This window comes from Nestor notabilis, unplaced genomic scaffold, assembly GCF_000696875.1.
Source record: "Nestor notabilis isolate BGI_N333 unplaced genomic scaffold, ASM69687v1 scaffold29592, whole genome shotgun sequence".
Classification (NCBI taxonomy): domain Eukaryota; kingdom Metazoa; phylum Chordata; class Aves; order Psittaciformes; family Psittacidae; genus Nestor; species Nestor notabilis.
In genome coordinates this window covers 2,755-24,108 of record NW_009920137.1, presented here as the reverse complement: position 1 = coordinate 24,108, position 21,354 = coordinate 2,755, and the positions used below count along the sequence as shown (strand labels likewise).

General features: G+C 42.3%; 1 protein-coding gene across 1 annotated transcript; it reads left to right on the top strand.

Annotated features, from left to right (window-relative positions):
* Positions 1-3,820: 3,820 nt before the first annotated feature.
* PITPNA (phosphatidylinositol transfer protein, alpha) lies at positions 3,821-20,041 on the top strand (the record flags this gene model as incomplete). Its single annotated transcript, XM_010010546.1, has 10 exons — positions 3,821-3,851; positions 9,827-9,972; positions 10,212-10,303; positions 13,904-13,911; positions 14,819-14,893; positions 15,255-15,338; positions 16,427-16,504; positions 17,438-17,548; positions 19,165-19,287; positions 19,994-20,041. Coding segments are annotated over 10 exons (796 nt in total), but the record flags the coding sequence as incomplete, so codon positions are not given.
* Positions 20,042-21,354: the final 1,313 nt, after the last annotated feature.

Below are 21,354 nucleotides of genomic sequence, written 5' to 3'. Positions count from 1 at the left end.
GTCTTTAAACTTGATTAGCTTCTTTTTCCCCCCACCAATCCTTAAACTCTTTCTATTTTTAGCCAACAATAGGGTGTACACTTTAAGAGCAGCAGCAGAGCTGGTCTTTGTAACATAGAGACACGGTTACCTTCTGCAGTGTTAAACTGGATAGCAGACAGACACCAGGGCTAAGTGCTTAGTTTCAGATGAACAAAAAGATAATTAACTACTGCTAGAACATCTGTGTTGTTGAGGTTTTCCTGTGAACTTAGTCGGTTGATGTGTGTTTTCCTCTTACAACACCTCTCTGATTTATTTCTGTTCGCATTCATATGTCTTTCCCATGCTTCTGCTTCCAGTCTCTTGCCCTGTACTGCAGTAAAGCTCACTTGCCAGTGAGCTATGCTCCCTACAGGGCATCTCGTGAAGACAGGAACAAACATACTTTGAATTTTCAGATTTCTGAGAGTATGAAAAGCTCGTTTGGATGAGCATCACTTCCACAAGTCATTTTGATGATATTCTTTACCTCACCACGTCCACATACCTACCCATCTTTCACACTGCCTGTTTCAGAACCAAAATGTGAACTGTAAATGTTCAGACTGAAGGTTAAAAGACCAGAATTCCTAAATTTTGCTTTATTTTTACAGGCTTCCATTTCTGTTTTCAAAAAGGGTCACCAAACTTTTCAAGTCTTCTCATTAGTTATATTGTCCTGTTTGTTTTCTTCCCTTCTCTGTGTCTTTATTAAGACATATGTGGCTCTAAGGACATTCAAGGTTGCTACTGTACTTCTGAAATGAGCATTTATTTTTGACTTCTTGGGATTCCCAACTAGTTGTAACAGTTGCACATTCTGAGTTATGCCACTGTATTGGTTCTGATTCAAATATTCCTTGATGTTGTGTGTGGAACTTGCCCATTTTACATGCTATTTGAGGTGGGTTTGGGCTAAATCTCATGTTCCAGGAAGCAGTTGTTGAAAGCATATAGAAACTACTTGGTTTGGTGTGACCTGGCTCGTTGAAAGACTTTGCTGCTATTGTTGGATTAGTTCAGGTTGCCCCAATATTGCATACAGGTACCTTTGTGTGGGTGGTAAAGGTGTAAGTGAGCTGTAGCTGCATGTCATCTGAGCAGATCATTCTTCCATCTCTGAGACCACTTGTCACATCCTCCCTATGAAATCAAACGGGTTTTATGATGTGCTCCATAGGTATTTTAGGAGATGTTACAGAAATAGAGCAATATAACAAAGGCCTGATGTCACATCTTTTATTGTCAGTCAATCTGTATCATCTTTTCTTGTACTGATGGTTATGCACAGAGAGCTTTTAACGTTTTCATCTGATGTCTTACCAGACATCTGTCATTTCTACCTGTCCATGCTACTGATAAGCTGCATGGGTTTTGTTCATTGGTGGGGTTTGGGTTTTGTTGTTGTTTCAGGGTTTGTAAACGCTGCTTGTTCTCCTTATTTTGATTTCAGTTACATCAGAAGATCTTGAGGAGAATCAGAGTGTAGAGGCTCACTTCCCTTTCCTGTGAAGTGACAATAATGACACTGACCTCCTCTGCAGCTGTACTTCCCTTTGCTGTCATTTGAGGCAGATTTTAATCTAGGAGGGATGTTAAATGTTCTTCATCAGTTTCAGGCCAAGCACATCATATAATTTCTGATAGGCTGATCAAGTTCTGTCCCAAAGTTAGGAGTCTTTGTTCCCATTGTGAAGCCTTTCCTCTGGATCCGTCCTCTTGAGTAGTCTTCCCTCCTTTATCACTTGACTGCCTGTAAGTGTTAGTCGTCCCCTGCATTGTTGGTTTGCGAGGCTACATGAATTGTAAACTATTTATCTTCCCTGTGTTTCTCTTTCTCTGTTCATGAACATTGACCTCTAAGATAGTATTTGGATCTACTATCTTCCAGAAATGTAATGTTATTACCTTACATCAATTGTTTTATGCCAGTTATCTAACCTAATGTCATGCTTGATGGCATGGTGTACCTGTGGAAACCCATTTTCTTTTCTTTGTCCTCCCTTATGTAAGGAATACCATAACAAAGTGGACCAAAGGCCCTTTTCCATCTTGCCTTCTGGCAGATATTTTTAGGAAACAACATATAAATAGCGAGTAGGAGGATTGTTCAGAATATCCTACCAGTAAGTAACATAAGGACTTCCATGAATTGATCAAATCCCGTCTGAAAATTGCTTATACTTCTTGTGTTTGGCAAGGAATCCTGCAACTTAACTATGCATGATGGGAAGAAATACTCTTGATTGGTCTTAAATTTGTTGCCTGATGGTTTTTATTCTTTCCTGAGTCTCTGTTGTAAGACAAAGTCATTCTTCCTTCTCCATTCACTTTTCTCACACCATTCATGACTACCATCTCAACCCTTTAGCTGGTTTTCTTCCCAGCTGATAGGCCTAGTTTAACTGCTTTCTTCTCGCACAGCAGCTTTTTCCCATCTCCAATCATCTTTTTTGCCTTCCTTCATTTGTTCTGTGTCATATTCAAGGTGAGGTGACCAGAACTGTATGCAGTATTCAAAATGCTGATGCGTGAGAGATTATAGTGACATAACTGTCCTTTTTGTGTGTGTGTGGTGTTCCCATTTCTGATGTCATGTTTGCTTTTGAACTGCCACTGAACTGATGTTTCCAGATGCTCTTCCGTAAGGACACCAAGATATTTGTTGGTGGCAGCTAATCTGGGGCTTATTAACCCCATGTGTTTGGGGAAAACAAGTGCCTGGGATGCATGATTCTGCTTTTATTGCCACCCAAGTCATCTGCAGTTCCCAGTGTCACAAGGAATCTTGCACAATCTGCAGACTCTGCCCCTCTTGCAGTTTGTCCTTACAGTATCTTGTTGGTGACATTCCTCTAGTGAAGGGAAAAAATACCTATTTTCACCAGTATTGCTTTGGAAAAATCAGTTTATTAATGAAGAGGACTTTTTCCTGATCCCATTATATTCTCATTTCCCTGAGACTAATTCCTAAAGACTCTGGAATTCTTCCACCCCTGGTAGCCATACCCATGTCATATCTGTGTCACGCTTTGGTTCCTTGTTTCAACATCATTGTTACTGAGAGCAGAGGTCAAATGCAACTCTAGTTTTGGAGATCATATATACACACATATATAAATAATATTTTTGAAGACCTTAATCTGCATTTTTAGCAGCTTTAAATTGAGTTTAATTCTTGTCTTTTTCCAAAAATCTCAGTGTGGCTTCAGGCAGTCTTTGCTCTGTGGTCCAGTCACTTGATTCCAAGAGGCATTCAGGAAACCACAATGTGAATAAGTGTGACTCATCTATAGAGGTGGCAACACCTTCCTTTGCAGTCAGCTCTGAGAAAGCCTTCCATAGGGTTCCCTATTTAGTGCTGTTTCCTGGTGGATAGGACATGGAAGCAAATGGCTTGTGACTGTCACAGATCTCTGCAAAACTGCTGAAGCACACAGCAATGCTTTACAACAGCTTGATGAGAAATAGGATGTAGCTTGAAAGGATGTTGTGAGAAGGAACACAAAACTCTCTTCATGCTGTGTAGACTTGTAGGCTGATATTACCAGCAAGGGTCTGTGAGCATTGCACAGGTTTAATATAGGATTGCAATTATACTCTATCATGTATTGATTCTCTTTGAGGCTATTGTGTAGTCTTGGGACTAAAGAGTAAGCTCTAGGGATGCCAGCACTGGGTGGATGCTGGAATATTGCAGGGACAGAGCTGTGTAGCCTTTGCTGTGAGGAAGGTGTCATGTGAATGTTGCAGCTGCAGGGCTATTTGTTAACTTGGTGTTTCTGTGTTCCCTTTTCAGCCGTGTTATCCTGCCTGTGTCTGTGGAGGAGGTAAGCCCTTTTCTTCTTGCTTCCTTCTTTCAGGACTGTAAATAAACTTATGATCAAAGCAGTTTGTATGAACAAAAACTGGAAGATGCACGAGAAGGATATAACTGTCTGCAGGACCCCTGTGAGTTGTTAACTCACTCACCATCATTTTGAGCAAAGAATTGAATTTCTTTAAGCCTGAGGGTGCTGATTCTTTCTCCTATAAAGAACTTTCTGTTGTGTTGATTACATATCTTGACTTCTCAGATTGTTATAAAGTGCAGTTTCCTTTTGATTAATACTATTGTTCTTCTATTTTTTTAACATGAAGAGGAAGCTTTAGTACACATTTAAGTTACCCTTGAAACTGTGTTTTGCTGGAAGTCTTTTGTTTCAAACTTTTAGACAAAGACCATCTTCTGATTTGTGAGGCTGGTCCAGCTAAAGAAAGAGTGGGTGTATTTTAAGAGTGTGTGTATTTTTCCTAGGACTGTTTAAGACCTGTATAGCTCTACAGAAAGAAACCTATCCTTTTGTCTAGGTAAAGCTGTAATTGAGACAAGAAATGTAGTTTATAATGGACATGCAATGGCTGTGCAGAGTCTGTGGCTGCTTCCCTGCTGTTCTCTCCGAGAGCTGCAGCTTGCCTTCCCTTCCTTCTGCACTGATCACCACTCTTGCAGAGAATTTGCCCATAGAAATGTTTTCCATTTTTGAATGTTCATACTAGCGAGGGAGATGAGAAACTGAAATGAGTGAGTTGCAGAGTCCATAGCACTTCTGTAGGAGATTCCTTCTTCCAGATGTGTTGTTTTTCTTCTTGTGATCCTTGGCTGTAAGCCTAAGGTCTGTGAGCTCTGATCAAGGGCTTGTTCTGACTCTCAGGGAGAGCTGTGATAACAGCACTCTTGTTCATTTTTCTTTCCCCTGCCTATAGCAGCTACTGTGGCACAGACAGTGGTGAGCTGGATCATAGCAGCACTGTTTTAAGCATCTCTCTTTTATAACTCGCTGCTCTTTTGACAGAACACAGTGTATTTCTGCAGCCATGAGGCTGGCTAGTAATAGAAGAACTATGTTAAAGCTGAATTCCTTGCTCCTGTGGCTCAGTCTGCTGTGACAGGCATCACATGCTGACAGAAAGCCTAGACCTCTGGTCAGAGTATGGGTTTAGATCAGTGTTCTGTGGTGGTGCAGGGATGAGGCTGTTAATGCTACAAGTCTGTTGCTTACTCCTTACCTGCAGCTTACATGCTTTCTGCATCAATCTGTTTCAAGCAGTTTTAACAGAAGTCTGACTAAAGCGTTGCAGTAGGTATGTTTGGATCTTTTATTGTGCTTGAGTGCTGCTTGTTGTGGGGGAGTCCTTGACAAAGAAAGGACTAGCATGATAAGCTTTATCAAGTAAGCAAAGGATGCAGACTTGCACATTAGAGAAAGCTATGAGTAAATGGTAAGGTACTCCAGGGCTCAATAAACAGAAGACCTTAGCCTGAATAACAGGAGCCCTGCCTCATACTGATATATTCCTCCTGGGTATCAAGCCATGTAAAGAGAAAGTCATAGCATCAGTATACAGCTTGTATCTTTGAGGGAGTTAGACTGGATGGAGCCCAGCATGGGGTTTTTCCAAGTTCTCTGATACTAGGATTAACCTTCATCCAGTTAAAGCGAGTCCCTTGCTATGCTCTTTTCCCTCCCTGGCTGGCTCTTCAGTGCCAGGCACGTTTGAGCCTTGTGTGTGGAGAACTGAGGGATGAGGTGGTTTGTAAATCTGCCTGTACAGCAGCCTCCTTGTCTCTGAATGCCCTGGGGTCATCTGTTTCAGGAGGTGTATTCCTCTCCTCTGCATCAGAGGAGTTCCAGAGAGTTGAGTAACCTGAAAAGCCTATGAAGTGATGAGCAAATAAACACCAGTAGGAGAGAAGGAACAAAAATACTAGAGAGAACACTTTAATATGTGCCAACTTGACCAAACGTTATTTATCCCCAAACTTACATATTGTCCCCATGTCCCCTGAGTGATGCCCCTTTGCAAGGTCTGGTGGTTCTCTTGTGATATGCCAGATTTCAGGAAGCAGTTCCTGAAGTGGGAAGAGCTCTACAGTTCACTTAGCTTTGCGTAAGTACTTATGTGATGTGGCAGTCTTAAAGGTATGCTTAAGCAGAAAGGTTATTTCCATATTGACTCAAAGGATGACTCCTGCTTTCGGTTTGTGCATTGCTTCATCCTCCTTCCTGTGTGGAAAGATGCTGACACATCCGTGCATCACTTGGTGGCTACAATGCTGTCTTGTACTACAAAACAGCTGTTGAAGCTTCATTGCTTTCAAGGATTTCCTTTTAAATAGGGCTCTGGGGACTTCTTGTGGCTCTTGACCGTGTAGCTGCTCATTAAGCATCTCTGGCTAGCAAGAGGACTTCTGATTTCCCTTTAATATGGGCAATTTTTGCTTGCAATACTGAAGAGCTCACGCCTTCTGCATGCAAATTGCTGCCAAAAGTCTGATCCCAATGTGTAACACAGGGAATGAAATTAATTATGACTTTGAGGCATTGTAACAGGGCTTGAGGGAGTCTGCTGTGGTGTTCTGTTGATATGCCAGGGATTGTGTGTTCAGTCCCCTCACCCCTGGCAAATGGGGCTTAACCAACAGTAAGGGATTCAAGAGAAAACTAGTGATCAGGAAGGCTTTGAACTTAATGAAGAGATCAGTGCTGAATAGTTAGCCAAGTAAGTCTAAGATGGGAACAAAACAGTGGAAGAGAAGCCCTGGTGATGACTAAAACTTGCAGGCTGGGATGTAGGAGTTAGACTGTAGCAGACTGTCTTCTGCTGGGAAACTCTGCCAAAACATGGTCCTGTTTAAGTGCAGGCTCCAAGCTGCATTCCTCTGTTGGTTCATACATTGTCACACTGGAAGGAGCGAGAAGAAAAACACCTTGTTGTATCTTAGGTGCTAACCTTTACTTTTGTACCCTGACCAACATCACGTTGCACGGTGCCAACTTGGAGAGCAAGGTCTTGAGTAGCTGTGTGGGTGTCTTGCCAGCTGCCACTTGGAAATGCTGGTATGGATTAGAGCTGTGTGTACACATTCTGTGCTGCCTCTTTGTTCCTTTCACATGGGAAGGAGCTTGCCAAACACAAAGGGCTCTTATTTATTAATTGTGTTCAAAGCTGCTTTCAGGGAAATGACTGGTTTTGAAGATGCTTACATAGAGATGAAGCCTTTTGAAAGAAATATGGTGTAATGAAGATATGCTGTGATCTGAATAAGAGGTGTTAGGAGACAGATCCTCTTTATCTGGATGACTTCTTGTAGAAGAGAAGAAGGTTTTTTGGAGCTCTCAGGTCTGCAAGAGTAGGTCTGTGACACTTTGGGCTTCACACAGCTAGAATGTGTTTTTCTATTAACTTTTGCAGGCAGATGCTGTAGGATTTGTTTATTGGGATAGTTGTATTTGTGCCTTTTCCTCCTTTTATCAATGTGATTAAAGGATCAGAAATAACAGGCAAGATTAAATGGTGAAGATGCTAAACCAAAGGGTTTATCCTCTTAGTGTCTGAACTTTGACCCCTGTATTTAAAAGGGAGAAAGAACAAATGGCTGTTACTAAGAGAGATCAGTTTGTGCCCCTGAGACCTGTCCTGACACTTCAGTCCTCCCCTCTCATACTGTAGCTGCCAAACTCTTGATAAGTTCTCTTCTCTCTCAGTGTACGTGTGGCTCTTACTCCACTACATCAACTTGCTTCTAAGAATTCCCAGCTCTCATGTTTTGCTCTTCTGGAAGGAGGTGAATGTTCTACTTCATATGGGTCATCTGCAGTGTCATGTGTGAAATGTCAAAAGGCAGAGAGTTGTATTGCAGACTCCAGACTGAAACCCAATCTGCTGGAGACAGTGCAGGATCTGTCCAGCCAAGCGGAGAGGTCAAGCAGAGCTGTTGCTCCTAGCTCAGAAGTGGTCTGGGATGCTTTTTGCCCTGCCCTAGATTAACTGAGGACAGGACATCCAGCCTTACTGCTTTGGCTTACCAGCTATTACTCTTCCACTAGGAATAAATGTTTCTTTGGGTTTGGTGAGCACCAGCTGGTACAAAACACCTCAGAGCCTGGGTACTGTTGTTATTTTGGGTGCTCTGTCAACAACACTTAACCACTGCAGAAATCTTCCTTCCTTGCTGCAAAGGAACCAGCCCAGTGAGGTATTTCTGGGCTGTTAACTCTGAGCAGTATTCCACTTTCCCAGCCTGGGTTTCAGCGTATAGAGTAGAAGGTGCTATTCCTGATTCTATGCTGGAGGAAAGGAAGAAGGCCTAAACAGTGTTCCATTGCTGTGTAGTTATGTTTTGGGAGATTTGGGGGGGGGTTTAGTGGGTTTTCTATCATTGCACTTCTGATGCCTGACACTCTGTGCATTACCCTTCCAGACTGCCTCTCTGTACTGCCTTTGGCAACAGTTGCTGTTTTGCTCACTTTCAGTTCTGAAGACTTAACTCTGTTAAGTTGGAACACTTCCTTTTGACTTAGTGCTTTAACTTCATCCTCAAACCTTGTCTGCTCATCTAAATTCACCTCAAAGGCACCTGCATGAATTTTCTTCATTTGATCATGTTTCTTTTGAGCTCTGCATCCCCTTTTTCAGCTGCCAGAGGCAAGAGTGTGTTAGTCTTTACATCTTCTACGGAAAAGAATGTTCTCTTTTGCTCATGGTCTTGATTTTTTCCTCTTCTCTTCCCTGTGAAACATTTTGGCATGCTTCTAATGGAAGAGATTGCATAGTATCAAATGGTGTGAGTGATTTCTGGGAAATGATGCTGCACAGGGTCTGTAACAGACTGAAAAATGATCTTTTGCTAAGAATCTTGTGGAATGTTGAAATTCTGTGTTCTCCCTGTTAGTGCTTTAACGCTGGTGGCTAAGAGGAAGTGTGATACAGAAAAAACCCCAACCCAAACATAAGAGGGGGAGCAGTGCCAGCGTGGATCAGGTGGTCGTCTGGGACCCTTGACTCAGTTCTTTCATTAGATAAAGTTTTCAGAATGGATTTAGGTATGTGGAGGTAAACCAGCATTTGGGGTTGGATAAAGGCAGTTGAGAAGGAAGAAAAGGCTTGGTTGTAGAGGACTTGACAGAACAGAGTTTGAAGTAGGTTCGGAACTGGAGAGAAAAGACCTGATCTGATCATAGTGTCAGGTTTGGCAAGAGATGTTAAGCATACCGGTGTGGTAGTAGGCCTTGTAGTAAGGGCTGAGAAGGGTAATTTCAGTATATTTAGGCTTAAGAGGTAGCAGCATTTCATTGGAAAGCTCCCTGGTGCAAATACCTTCTTTACTTGAAGCTTCTTACTCAGTTGTTTTCAACTGCACTCAGGGGATACTCATCTTTGACCCTACTGAGCTCCTAAGATGTGCACATCTAAGTATGTTTCTCAGAGCATGTAAATAGTGGTGCAAAGAGCCCTTAGGTTCTGCCTCCCTCCTGCAGTCCTGCACTTCCTTTTCCTCTACCATATTGCCAAAAGAACTTGATGTGAAGTTCTTTGGGACTCTCCTGGGTAAAGTACTTTATGCTTTTTAACTCAGGACTGGCAGTGTGTTATTCTCCATTTGACCTGAACAATTGAGGCTCCTGTGTGCCAAAAGGAGTGGAGAAACAATGGATTTTCTACAGTATGCCTGAGGTTATCTGTGTTTAAATGTTGTCCTGACACACCTTTAGTCTGTTTTACTTTCTTCTGAAGTTGTGTTGGTTTGGAGCTTGAGATTGAAGGGTTGAAGGTAACTCTCCCATTGGCAGTGCTTTTCTCCTAACTACCACTATCTCAAAATGAAATGAAATGAAAAGAGCTGCTTATCTGGACACATAAGTGGATGTTCCTTTTCTCTGCCTTCTCCCCAGATAATAAATTTATCCTTGGCTGCTTCTGGTAAAGTTATTACTTCTGCTAAATTATAGCTATCACGATGATGTGTCTCTAACTTCTTTAGTATCAAGTGGGACAGCTGTATTCTGTGGCAGAAGCCAGTAAAAATGAAACTGGTGGAGGTGAAGGAGTGGAGGTCCTGGTGAACGAACCCTACGAGAGAGATGGAGAGCGTGGGCAGTACACACACAAGATCTACCACTTACAGAGGTATGAAAACACTTTATTCCTGGAATTGGGTAAGGTTCTTGAGGCAGGAGGAACTGGAGAAAGATGCATAAGGGTTTCAGTGACTGTAAATCACAGGTTATGTAAAAGCTGAAAGACATGGAGGTAAGACAGGAGTACAACAGCAGCTGGCACTGGTACAGCTGGAAGTGAGCATCACTGGTGCACCTCTTACCTGTAGTTCTTATCAATGCCTTTCTTCCTTTTCCCAAATTCTGCAGCAAAGTGCCAACATTTGTGAGAATGCTGGCCCCTGAAGGAGCTCTGAATATACATGAAAAAGCATGGAATGCTTATCCCTACTGCAGAACCGGTGAGTGCGTGGGGAAGGACTGTGCAGTGCTGGGTTTTGGGGGGTGGAGGAGAGGGTAGGAGGGGATAAGGAAGGAAACAAGCAGTAAGGAAGCTGCTTCAGCTCTTAAATCTTGGATTTCTGTTTTCTAAGCCCTTTCAGTGGTCAGGAAAAGCAAAATACAGTGCTGTGGAGTTAAAAGAAATGCCCTTGTCTCATGTGCTGCTGCTGAATGACAGTGCAAAAGAACATAGCAAGAACCAGATGTTAGTTCTACTAAAGGCACAGATGTGTTACACTGAACCCTCACAGAAGTTACCAGCTGGGATGGAGGTGGTTGGAACTAGATAATCTTAAGGTCCTTTCCAACCCAAACCGTTCTCTGATTCTATATTTAACCACTATTGTTTTTCAGGTCTTTGTTGCTGTAGGAGCTGCAAATTTGACTTTGCCTCCAAACTCACGTAGTGTTTTTGGCTGTGCTTTATGCTGTTTGTGTATCTGAAGGATACATTTTCTGCTGTTTGATAGTGGTACAGTTGCTATGGGAACTGTAAACTTTAAAAATCCCAACTGGCCTTGAAACTCAAGATAGAAAAAATGTGTTTTTTCAACAATTTACTTGAGAGAATTTTAAATGAAGTCTTTTAAAAGAAGGAAAAAGCTTTGCAGTGGGGGAGGATAACGTTACCTCAGTATGTGGAATAACATGCAGCAGTGTAGTGCAATGGATATTTCAAATACAAAAGTCATCATCAACTGCAGACTGTTTTTAATACGTGTCACATAATTCAAGATGCTGAAACAACATTAATTCTTAGAATCATAAACTAGTTAGGGTTGGAAAGGACCTTAAGATCATGTAGCTGCCATGGGCTTTCCCATTTTTATGCAATTTTCTTGCTGCATATTACTTAAATTAGCCAGTAAATGTCTGGTTTATTCCCATGTTAAGTACAGTGAACTGCTTTAAACACAAACAGTTCTTTCATTACTGCTTTAAATTGTGGAAACAGATCTACTTAAGTTGACTTCAGTAAGTTTTGTTAGATGTAACGCTTTACCTATCTCCTCCTCCTCCTTATCTTCTCTGAAACAAAGGTATGGGGTTCACTTGAGTTGTCACTTTTAGCTGTGTATCCTTCAGTTAAACACTGCTAAAACTCTACTTAAAAGTGATACTAAAATCAAGTACAAGACTTTCCAACACAGTCAAAGACATTTCAGGTTTTGGTATGCTAGAAATGCTAACAACACCCAACAAAAGAAATCCTCAACTGTAATAAACACCGCTAGAAGATGAGATAAAGTGCTGGTTTGTGGGGGCTGGAGCAGAAGGCAGCTTTTATGCGGAGGCTGACAAATCTGTTTAGAGAATCTGCCAGCCTGACATGAATCAAGAAAAGCTCAGGAAAGTTGCTGCAACCTTCACTTGTTAGCACTGGGCAGGAGGGAGGAACCCGTGTGTGGTGTAGGCTGCTTGTGCATTATCATTTTACTTCGGGTATTTTGGTCCTATGTGAGAAGACTTGGATGGCCTCATGTGAATCTCTGTTCATGCCAGGCTGGCTTACACCAAGTAGTGAGCAGACTGAAAGCCATGCCAGAGTTTGAAATCTAAGAGCCAGGGACACAGCAAGAACTAAACCTGGTTTGGCTGTGTAGGAGTTAGTGCTGCTTCCGCCTGTGCCCTCCTGTACCAAGGTGAATTAGTGTGCTGCTCTCTGGAGCACATCAGCGCATCAACTACAACACAGTGCCTTTTAAGCTTGAATAAAGCCATACTGCTAGTTAATTGTGCCTCATGCTATATATATTTTAATTATATGAGATCATCCTTCTTACATTCTCCTATGCCTCCTCTGGAAAGCTCAATTATTACTTTAATATGCATATTATGTACCATTATCAAAGAAGGATGATGCTCCATCCCTGGCAGTGTTCAAGGCCAGGTTGGACAGTCTAGGGTGACAAGGTCTAGGGTGAGGTGTCCCTGCCCATGGTAGGGGGTTGGAACCAGATGATCTTAAGGTCCTTTCCAACCCAACCCATTCTATGATTCTATAAGTACTGCAGGTGGAGGGAATTTAAAGGCCTAGCTTATAACTCCCTGTAATTCAGCACACTGGTGCTGTAGTATGGGTTTTTTCTGTGCTGTGAATGGAAGTCTTGCTTAGCTCCTTTGAGAGCATGAACTGTAAGTGAGACTGTTGTCATATGCATTTACAACTTCTCCAGTAGAAATGAAGTGAGGATTGCCTAATAGAGCCGTGGGCTGGTGCCAAGGAGTCATCTTGGTTCTCTTTCTGCAGTCTGACTTAAATATTAATGTTTCTTAAATGTTGATAGAAAAGCGATTGAAAGTGTGCTCCACTCTGCTGAGTGTCAGCATGGCCCGTGGCCAAATGTCAAGCAATTGAGAAGTTAGAACTGCAGCTGAAAAGTGTAGGAGTTGCTGCTGCAGCGCCTCAGTGCAGGCCCTGATAAAAAGCTGAGCATCTGAGTTTTAATAGGCATTTCTAAAGAGATTCATTTGTTTGCTTTACAAATGAGGTGTCTTCCCCACAGAGATTAGGAAGGTGAAGGAACCTGTTCTAAGGCAGCTGCATATTCATGGCACAGAGACAGGGGAAGGTGGGAAGACTCTGGCTTATAATTACTGCTGCTTTATTCAGTATTTTGTTAGGACTAGCAGGAAAAACCCCTTTTTCTTAGAGAAATGTTCTTTGAGATGAAGTTCAGCCTTTTAAAGATTTAGCCTCAGCTCTGCTTGTTCTCTCCCTCCACCCCAACATGTCAGGCTAAATAATGAAGCCTTCTTCATTTAAATTGCTGTAAAAAGCACATTTCAAGTTGTTAGAGGTCTACAACAGTCCAAGGCTCAGCAGTAGGGAATTCAGGTAGCTGGATGGGCATGAAAGGTGATACAGGGTGGTAGCTGTCTACAGGGTGTTGGGTTGGAAACTCACAAGTTGTAATAGTGCCCTTTAAAACAGAATTGATTCTTAGTAAAGCTCTTGTGAAACTTCAGAACAAACCAGCAAAGCTTCAGACATCCTTATTCTTGAGTAGAATTGCTAACGTGCTCTGATGGCTCAGGTAGAACAGATGCTGACTGTTACAGGGTCTTAAATTGCTTTTCTGTGTTGAATAATTGAGCCTTACTATCCAGGGAGTTCAGTTACCATGAGCAGCAGAGATGCAGAGGCTCTGGTTACTGCGAGCAGCAGCGACGAGGTCTGCACTGGCCTCAAACCCAGCATGTGTTTGCCTCAGAACTGTGGGGAGGTTTCTTATCTGCAAGCTGAGAAAGGATTGGTAATATGCTGAACATACTTATTCCATCTTCCCATCCAGCTGGCTGGAGGCCAGGGAGCAGAAGGGGCAGTACATAATTAATTGCTGCTCCTCTGGGTTCCTCCCAAGTCTGAGAAGTTCCAGAGGAGAAGGGGTGAAGTTAGCTGGGTTTTGTTGGCTTCTAGGCTGGTCTCAGCAGCCTCCTGGGAAGCTGAAGTTGTCCCTGGTTTGCTGGTAGGGGGAGGAGGGCAGTGGCTGCTGTACATTCTTCTTGCACTAAAGTACTGTATCTTTTTCTTTTCATGTGTTGGTTTCTTGGACCAGTTATTACAGTAAGTATTGATTTTACTGATGCTCTATGGAAGCATATGTAATGTCTGAAATGAAATGTTCTGGGTATGAGAAGCTCTTTAGCCTGAGCTAAAGGCCCTTTAGCTTTTGTCATTGAAAGGTGATGTAGATGAACCCCCCTTACCAACTGTGGCATAGCCACAAACCCTTTGTAGCTAGGGACAGAGATCTTTACTGCAGCAGTGCTCAGCTTCACAGATGGGAATGTACCATTGCCTAGATAAATGATGAAAGGAAAGTTAGCTCATGCCATTATGTCCCTTTTAATAACCTTCTTCTGAATGTGATATTTCCTTTTGACATGCCAAGTGTTTTGCTGGCTTGTGTTTTTGTTTCTATTCCCTTGAGGGAGGATAGGGTTACCTTTGGAACTCCTTTTCTACTCACAGTAATAATGAGAAATGGAAAGTGGTTTTGCTTACTGAGCAGAACTGTGCTTCTTGTCCCTTCCCTTTCCAGCGGCAAAAGCTCTCGACACATCAGTTTAATACTGTTCCTTTGAAGAGTTGTATCCAAATATGTACTCAGTTGGATCAATAATCTCTTTGAAAAGACTATTTCTGCCTAGTTAACTTCTTCTAAACTCTAAATGAAGTGGTGGATAATGTCCTTTAAAGAAAAAGCTATTTTTAACCCCCAAATGTTCTGCTAAAACAATGGAACTTCTGAATTTTTTCAATGAACAACTTGTGGTTTATTTGATCTTATGTCTTTAGTGATCAAACAATTTTGCTAAAGGCAATGATGTGATTACAGATAATTCTGAAGTTCCCTAAGTCAAACCTCAGTCAAGTATAATTAGAGTTGGTTTTCCTAATGCTTTATCTAGCTAATGCAAAGGCAAGTTGTATATCCAAAGAATAACAGGAAGCTTTATTTTGATGACAGAATGAGTATATGAAAGATGACTTCCTGATCAAAATCGAAACCTGGCATATATCAGATCTTGGAACACAAGAGAATGTAAGTACTCGTGTGTTTTCTTCATCTCTTTAGTGTCACAGTGCTGCTTTCTGTGCTAGATCAGAGAGTTGCTGTGTGGAAATGTCTATTTGCTGTGTTCCTGGATTTGAAATGCTTATTGCACTAGCAAGGCAGAGACTCCCTCCTCCTGGCTTCTCATACCTGCTGAAGGAAACCATCCCCCGAGCACTTGTTCTGTGTGAACACCTCTGCTTCTTTGGAAGGTTGTGTGTTTACCACAGTGTCTTCTCTGTACGTGGACAGGGAACACTGGGTGTCTGCATCTCCATCTGGGTTTTTATGATCTTAGAATGGGAGCGTTCTGTGAATCATTTACCTTAGTCTTGTGCTTGCACTGCAGGTTCATAAACTGGAGCCAGATGTATGGAAGAGTGTAGAAGCTATTTATATAGACATTGCTGATCGGAGTCAAGTACTTCCCAAGGTATGGTAGGTGGGTAAGAGCTTCCTAGTGTGGGAGGCCTTGTGCTAAAGAGGGATAGTGTACACACTGTGTTCTCAGGGATGGTCACAGGTAACAGGACAAATGAGAGGATGGAAAGAGGAGGAAAAGTGTTTAAGCAAGCTAAAGGAAGAGCTCTTCTAAAAGCTATGTCAATACTGTCTGTAAAACGCATTGCTTAGCAGGTAGCAGTGTATGTATGTAGTTCTACAGCACTGCAGCTGATTATAATGCTTGAATAGCAAGAAATGGCACTGCCCTTTCCATACAGGATCTTTTTCAAACTGCCTCCTTTTTGAAACTGACCTCCGGCTTCACAAGTGTGTCTTGGATTCATGAATTCATGTAGCTAATCCTGATTTGTAAGAATCACCACAGTTACTGTAGGAAACTAAGGGATGTTTCTTTACTGGTCAAGGAAAATACACTTGGAGCAGAAGACTCATGAAGAAGATGCTACAAATTGATCACTTTTGGCACTAAACTGATTTGAGTTTGTTTTCATTTTAATTGAATTGGGGGTAGGAATAGAGTACACCCCCCGGACTTACTTACTCCAAGATGCAGGAGGGGAATGCTGCAAATAATTTCCTATGCAGTAAGGGGCATAACTGATGGCTCTTTCTTTTTGGTGGTGCTGTGAGTTTGTCTGTACTTGTCTTCTAGTGTGCAGTATGTCAGCATCCTACTGATACACTGCTATGAAATCACAGCTCCAGAGAGCATAGCTATTTTCTGCAGCAGCAGTATTTAGCTCCCAAAGAATGAGTGGTTATAAACCTGTCCTGAAGGTTTGCAGATCTTCTGATAGTCTTACCCCAAAGGAGTCCTTACAAAGGTCATATCAGTTTGTTACCACTTCTTCATATAGGTCTAGGACACAGCACAGGGGGGAGAAATATGTTTCCTTGAAGAGTGCCTGACCTAATGTTGAAGTCTGAAAACAGTAGCTCTTGAGAAGGCAGTTAGAGGTTAGTCTTTGCCCACCAGAAACATAAATCCTTTGTGGTGGTGAGCAGCTGGGGAAGAGTGGGATAACTTGTGGTTAATCTCGTGTGTCTGTCCAATAGGATTACAAGGCAGAAGAAGATCCAGCAAAGTTTAAATCTGTCAAGACTGGACGTGGACCTCTGGGTCCCAACTGGAAGGTATGTGCTGGATGAGTTGAGGAACTGTATCAGCTTACATGTCTGAAGTGTAGATACTGGGGCTTGGAGCCACAGATAGATGCCTGAACCGTTGGATTCACTTCTGTGGATGGAAATGCAGAATTCTGCTGGTGATCTGCTTGGAAGGAAAAGGAAATGGAAGAGTTTGGTACAAACAGAATGAGTTCCAAGGGATCACCAGAGCTGTCTGGTGTTCAGCCCAAGGGTTCACCCAAGAGAATTCAAGGATGAAATAGCTGAGTTATGAGCAGCAGTGTTTAACCTTTCACTGAAATCCCTGGAATCTCAAGAGTCTAGAAGTGCAAATACGATGCCAGTCTTTAAAGGGGACCCTGAATGGGATCTGGGGAGCTATGAGTGTGCAAGTCTCATCTCTGGCACAACCACCTAGAAGCTGAGGTTGATATGATACACTTGGGAAGAGTGGATATGGCTCCTGTAAAAGGAAGTAGGAAAGTCCCTCTTACAAACTTTGTGGAGTTTCCTTTAAGGCTTGATAATGATGTGGATGACTCGGATGATATCATCTGTTGGCAAATGTTTTAGAGAGGGACTTTGTCAAAAGACTTTTAAGGAAACTAAGTAGCTGTGGCATAACAGTGAAGATACTGAAAGAGAGAAGATATTGGAAGAGAGAACAGAGGAGAGGAAGGAATAATCCATCCTCAAAATGGAGGGAAGGCCACCTGTGGAGGAAACTAGGGTTGATTTTCATCATGATCTTTAAATACCCTTGAAAAGGGATGAGCAAAAAGATGTGACAGAACTTACCACTAAAAGACAGGTAAAGTGTAAGGATGCAAGATGAGTATGAGGAACTGTGGAAAGGATTCACAGTTAGGGCTGAAGGAGCTGTTTTTCCTGCAGACATTTGACCCGAGTCCTGATGTGACTATCTCTGTGTCTTTGCAGAAGGAGCTGGGAAAACAGACAGATTGTCCATACATGTGTGCTTACAAACTGGTAACAGTCAAGTTCAAGTGGTGGGGTCTGCAAAATAAAGTCGAGAACTTTATACAGAAGGTAAGTGAGCTCTTTGATGGGGAGAGATGTGGAAATGAGGCATCATCTCCCATCTGCTCTGGCACCTCAGTTTCTTCTCATAGTGTATTCTGCTTGGTGATACTAGCTTGAAACCCAGTTGTGTCACCTCAGGCAACACAGGCAAAGCCTCTGCCTGACACACTGCAATCAGTTAAAGATGGATTCAGTTTGCTGCTGATCCAAGGGCAGGGCTGCTTGGTTGTTCTGTGAATTGGCTATTGAACCATTTTCACTCTAAATGTGTGAAGGTGATGAAGGTAAACTGGCTCTTCTGTGGTGTTTAATAGATCAGCCTGAGAACTGGGGTTATTTAGTAGTTGATTTGTGGATGAAGAGATGATGTGTTTGTATTACTAGGGTTATTTTGGTGAGGGGCAAGACGTGGGTAGGTACCTACAGCTTCAGTTATCCAATCCCAATCAGCTGAGGATCTTTCTGGCAAGTGCTACAGCTCTAGTCATGTTTTCCTCTCCTATTCTGCTGCTTGAAAAACCTGTGTTAAAAAATAAGCAGATGGTGGGAAACTTCGTTACTTAAAACCATGAGTAATTGGTGTCCTGAAAAGAGCTTTTTCTGCAGCAGAGTTCTTAACCCATGAACTGCAGCAGGATGCTGGATCTGGGAATTGGTAGGTGCAATGCCATGTTCATAAAATGCCCATGACTTCAGAGCATGGAGACTGCTCACTGGTTAATATTGATGAAGCACGATGCTGCTTCTGCAAAAGCAGTTCTCTGGTGATATAAGCTAAAGAGAACCCTGAAGGGGAATGACTGTGCTGCTGCAGGATTTCAAACACCTGTAACAAAAGCCCTGAACAAAGCAGTGTCTTGAATCCTTTTCTCCTTCTGAGTGTCTCTTCAGCTACACAGTTGTGTCAAAGTAGTCGAGCTGCTTTTGATGAGAGCAAGTTATCAGATGTGAAACCATAATTGGTAAAGCTGAAGTGTCCTTTCTTAATGAGAACTCTCCAAGAGGCATTGTGTACCCCTGCCTAATACAATGATTTTGTCTAGCTTATCTCCTATCAAACGGAAGTAAATTGCTCCAAACTTGAAGTAGCTTCTGCACATTAGTTACCTCTGCTGAAAGCTTTTCAACTGTGGAAAACAAGTTTAGGCTTTTATTTAGGTCACTGTGAAAGAAAAAAGCAAGATAAGTGCATATGAACACTTTACACTTGGTAACCTCCACTTTTTAGCAAGGATAATCTTAAGAAATACTTTTATTCTGTTCCTCCTTTATCTACACCTTCAGGCCAACAGTTGTGCTTTAAGTAAACCCAACCTGAAGTGTTTTATTCAGTCGGAACAATACTGTCAAATCAAAGGAAATTACTAAAGCATTCACTAATTCCTGTCTAGGCAAGGGAAAAAAAAAGCATTTCTCTGTGGATTTGGGGCTGTAGATACTCTGTTAAAAGAACACAGATGAGCTAGCTCCAGTTTCCAATTGTGGCAGCGACACAGAAAGGTGGGCGAGGGAGCCAGTGCTTCAGCGTACACATCCCTGACAATCGTTACAATCCGGTTAGATCCATATTAATTGCCCTCTGAGTAAGCTCCTTGTATGTTTTCCTCCTCCTCCTTTTGCAGCAAGAAAAGCGTCTCTTCACAAACTTCCATCGGCAGCTCTTTTGCTGGCTTGATAAGTGGGTTGATCTGACTATGGAGGACATCCGTAGGATGGAAGAGGAGACCAAGAGGCAGCTGGATGAGGTCAGTGGAAAAGCAGGGCAGGTGTGGGTTGGGTGAGACACTGCTGCTTATCCAGCACAGTAGAGAGAGGGAAGGCTGCTGCATTGTCATAGCATAGTGTGTAGTGTCCTCCTGCTATTTAGGTCATGCTGCCTGTGGTTTGAATGACTGGCTATGACTCCATTGTGCTGGCATCTCCTTCTAATCATTATGGACTTCTCCTGTTTGTTGTTGAGCCAGTAAATGTGTTGAACCACAGGTAATGAGGGTATGAGTGGCAATGATTCCTTTATTGCTTTGATATCTTCTATTAGCTTTTACCCAAAGCTGAATGGTCATTTTTGTCCTCATTAATTTCCAAAAACCAGTTCAGTAAAAGGATTTTTAGCTCTTAAGTGCTATAAGCAGGTACTGGGGATATGTAACAGAGTTTGGTAATAACAACTACATTGTTCTGTGATTTGTGTCCTGCACTGCACCCTTCTCTTCCTTCGTGCCTCAGGATTTGTCATTATAGCTTCATGTACTCTCTGCCCTTTGGATAATGGTTCCAGGTCCTAATAACCACAAATGGTCCCCGCACGTGTGTATTCCCAAGCACTGATTTGGGATACTCGGATATAATTGGTGGCTTACAAAAAGGAAGTAGCTTAACTTGTTCCATTCCAATAAATTCTGAGATAACATCATGTGAGAATCAGCACTGGAATAATGTTTCTTCTTTCAGATGAGAGAAAAAGATCCAGTGAAAGGAATGTCGGCTGCAGATGACTAACATGACTTCTTCCTGTGCACTGTAGGTATCAAAAGAGATTGACAAAGCTCAATATTGCTTTATTTAGGGGAAAAAAATATGTATTTGAATAAGAAATGACCCTGTTCATAACATTGGGCAGGCAAATCTTGGTATTAACTGTGATCTTTTAGTGAGCCTGTTTCAGTGATGGGCTGAGGAGTGACTTTACTGTCTTGTTTCAGAACTATTCTAAAGAAATGCCTGAGTGAAAAGTGTAAGGAAAATGTGTTAGAACATTTTGTAGTCTTCACTGTTCTTATTTCTGCAGTGCATGTGTTACTTCCCATGACTTGCAGAGAAACTTTAGTCAGGCCCAAAAGAGTAAGTTGGACCTGCAAATACTTAGAATATATTTGGAAATAGAAAAGTCCCTGCAAATATGCTTGGAATGTATTTCTTGCATCGTTTAACAGCATTTACTAATGGACCAAGGCCTGGATCAACACTTGCACATCACAGGAGAAGTAGCAATGACAGTTTTAAAGCTATTGGCTTTTTTTTTTTTTTCTGAGTATGTTAACTTGGCACAGGAGGGACTGTCACACTGGAGAGCATGTATGAAGTTGCCTTTGTTGGCCAAATCCCTAGGATGCATTCTAGGCTGTGTGCTGGATGGTAACGTGTGAGCAGTGCTGGGAATGTTGAACCTTATTCTGTTAAACTGAGTAATCGTTTTGGGTTTGGTGAATTCTTCTTAGACACTGTACAGAAATAGCATTAGGGAAGTAAGAAGGCAGGGGAAAGAGGAGATTGGCCATTTACGTAGAGATCCAAATCACTAGACACAACTTTTCCAGGGAAGTAAAACACCATCCTAGCTATGCTGGAAAAGAATGGAGTCAGGCAGAACCATAAGCACTTCCAAGGACTCACTGTTTACCTCTGCTTGTCCTCTGTTACCTGCTGGTTGTTTGGTGGTGGGGAACACAAGGTGAGGGGGTGTCCAAAAGGGTGCCTTCTGATAGGGATATTGTAGTTTTTAATGCAACTTAAAGCTTTTTAGTCTCCTCTTCCTTCACACTTACTCTGGTTCTTAGAGAAGTGAGTTGGTGGTTGTATCAAAGCCTCTGGACTTGTGAGATGGTTTAAATGGCAACTGCTATTTGTCACTTTCAGGCTGCGTTGTGAATTCTGCTCTGGGTTAGTGCAGAAGTGTAACGGTGCAGTGGTGTGTTGCCATTGTCTGGTGACAGCATGTCCCACATTTGCTTTCTGAAGGTTCAGCTGCTCTTCCCAAGCGCTTCTAAAACGTTTTCCTCTTGTCTCTTGTAGTTTGCAAGACAGTCGTCAGG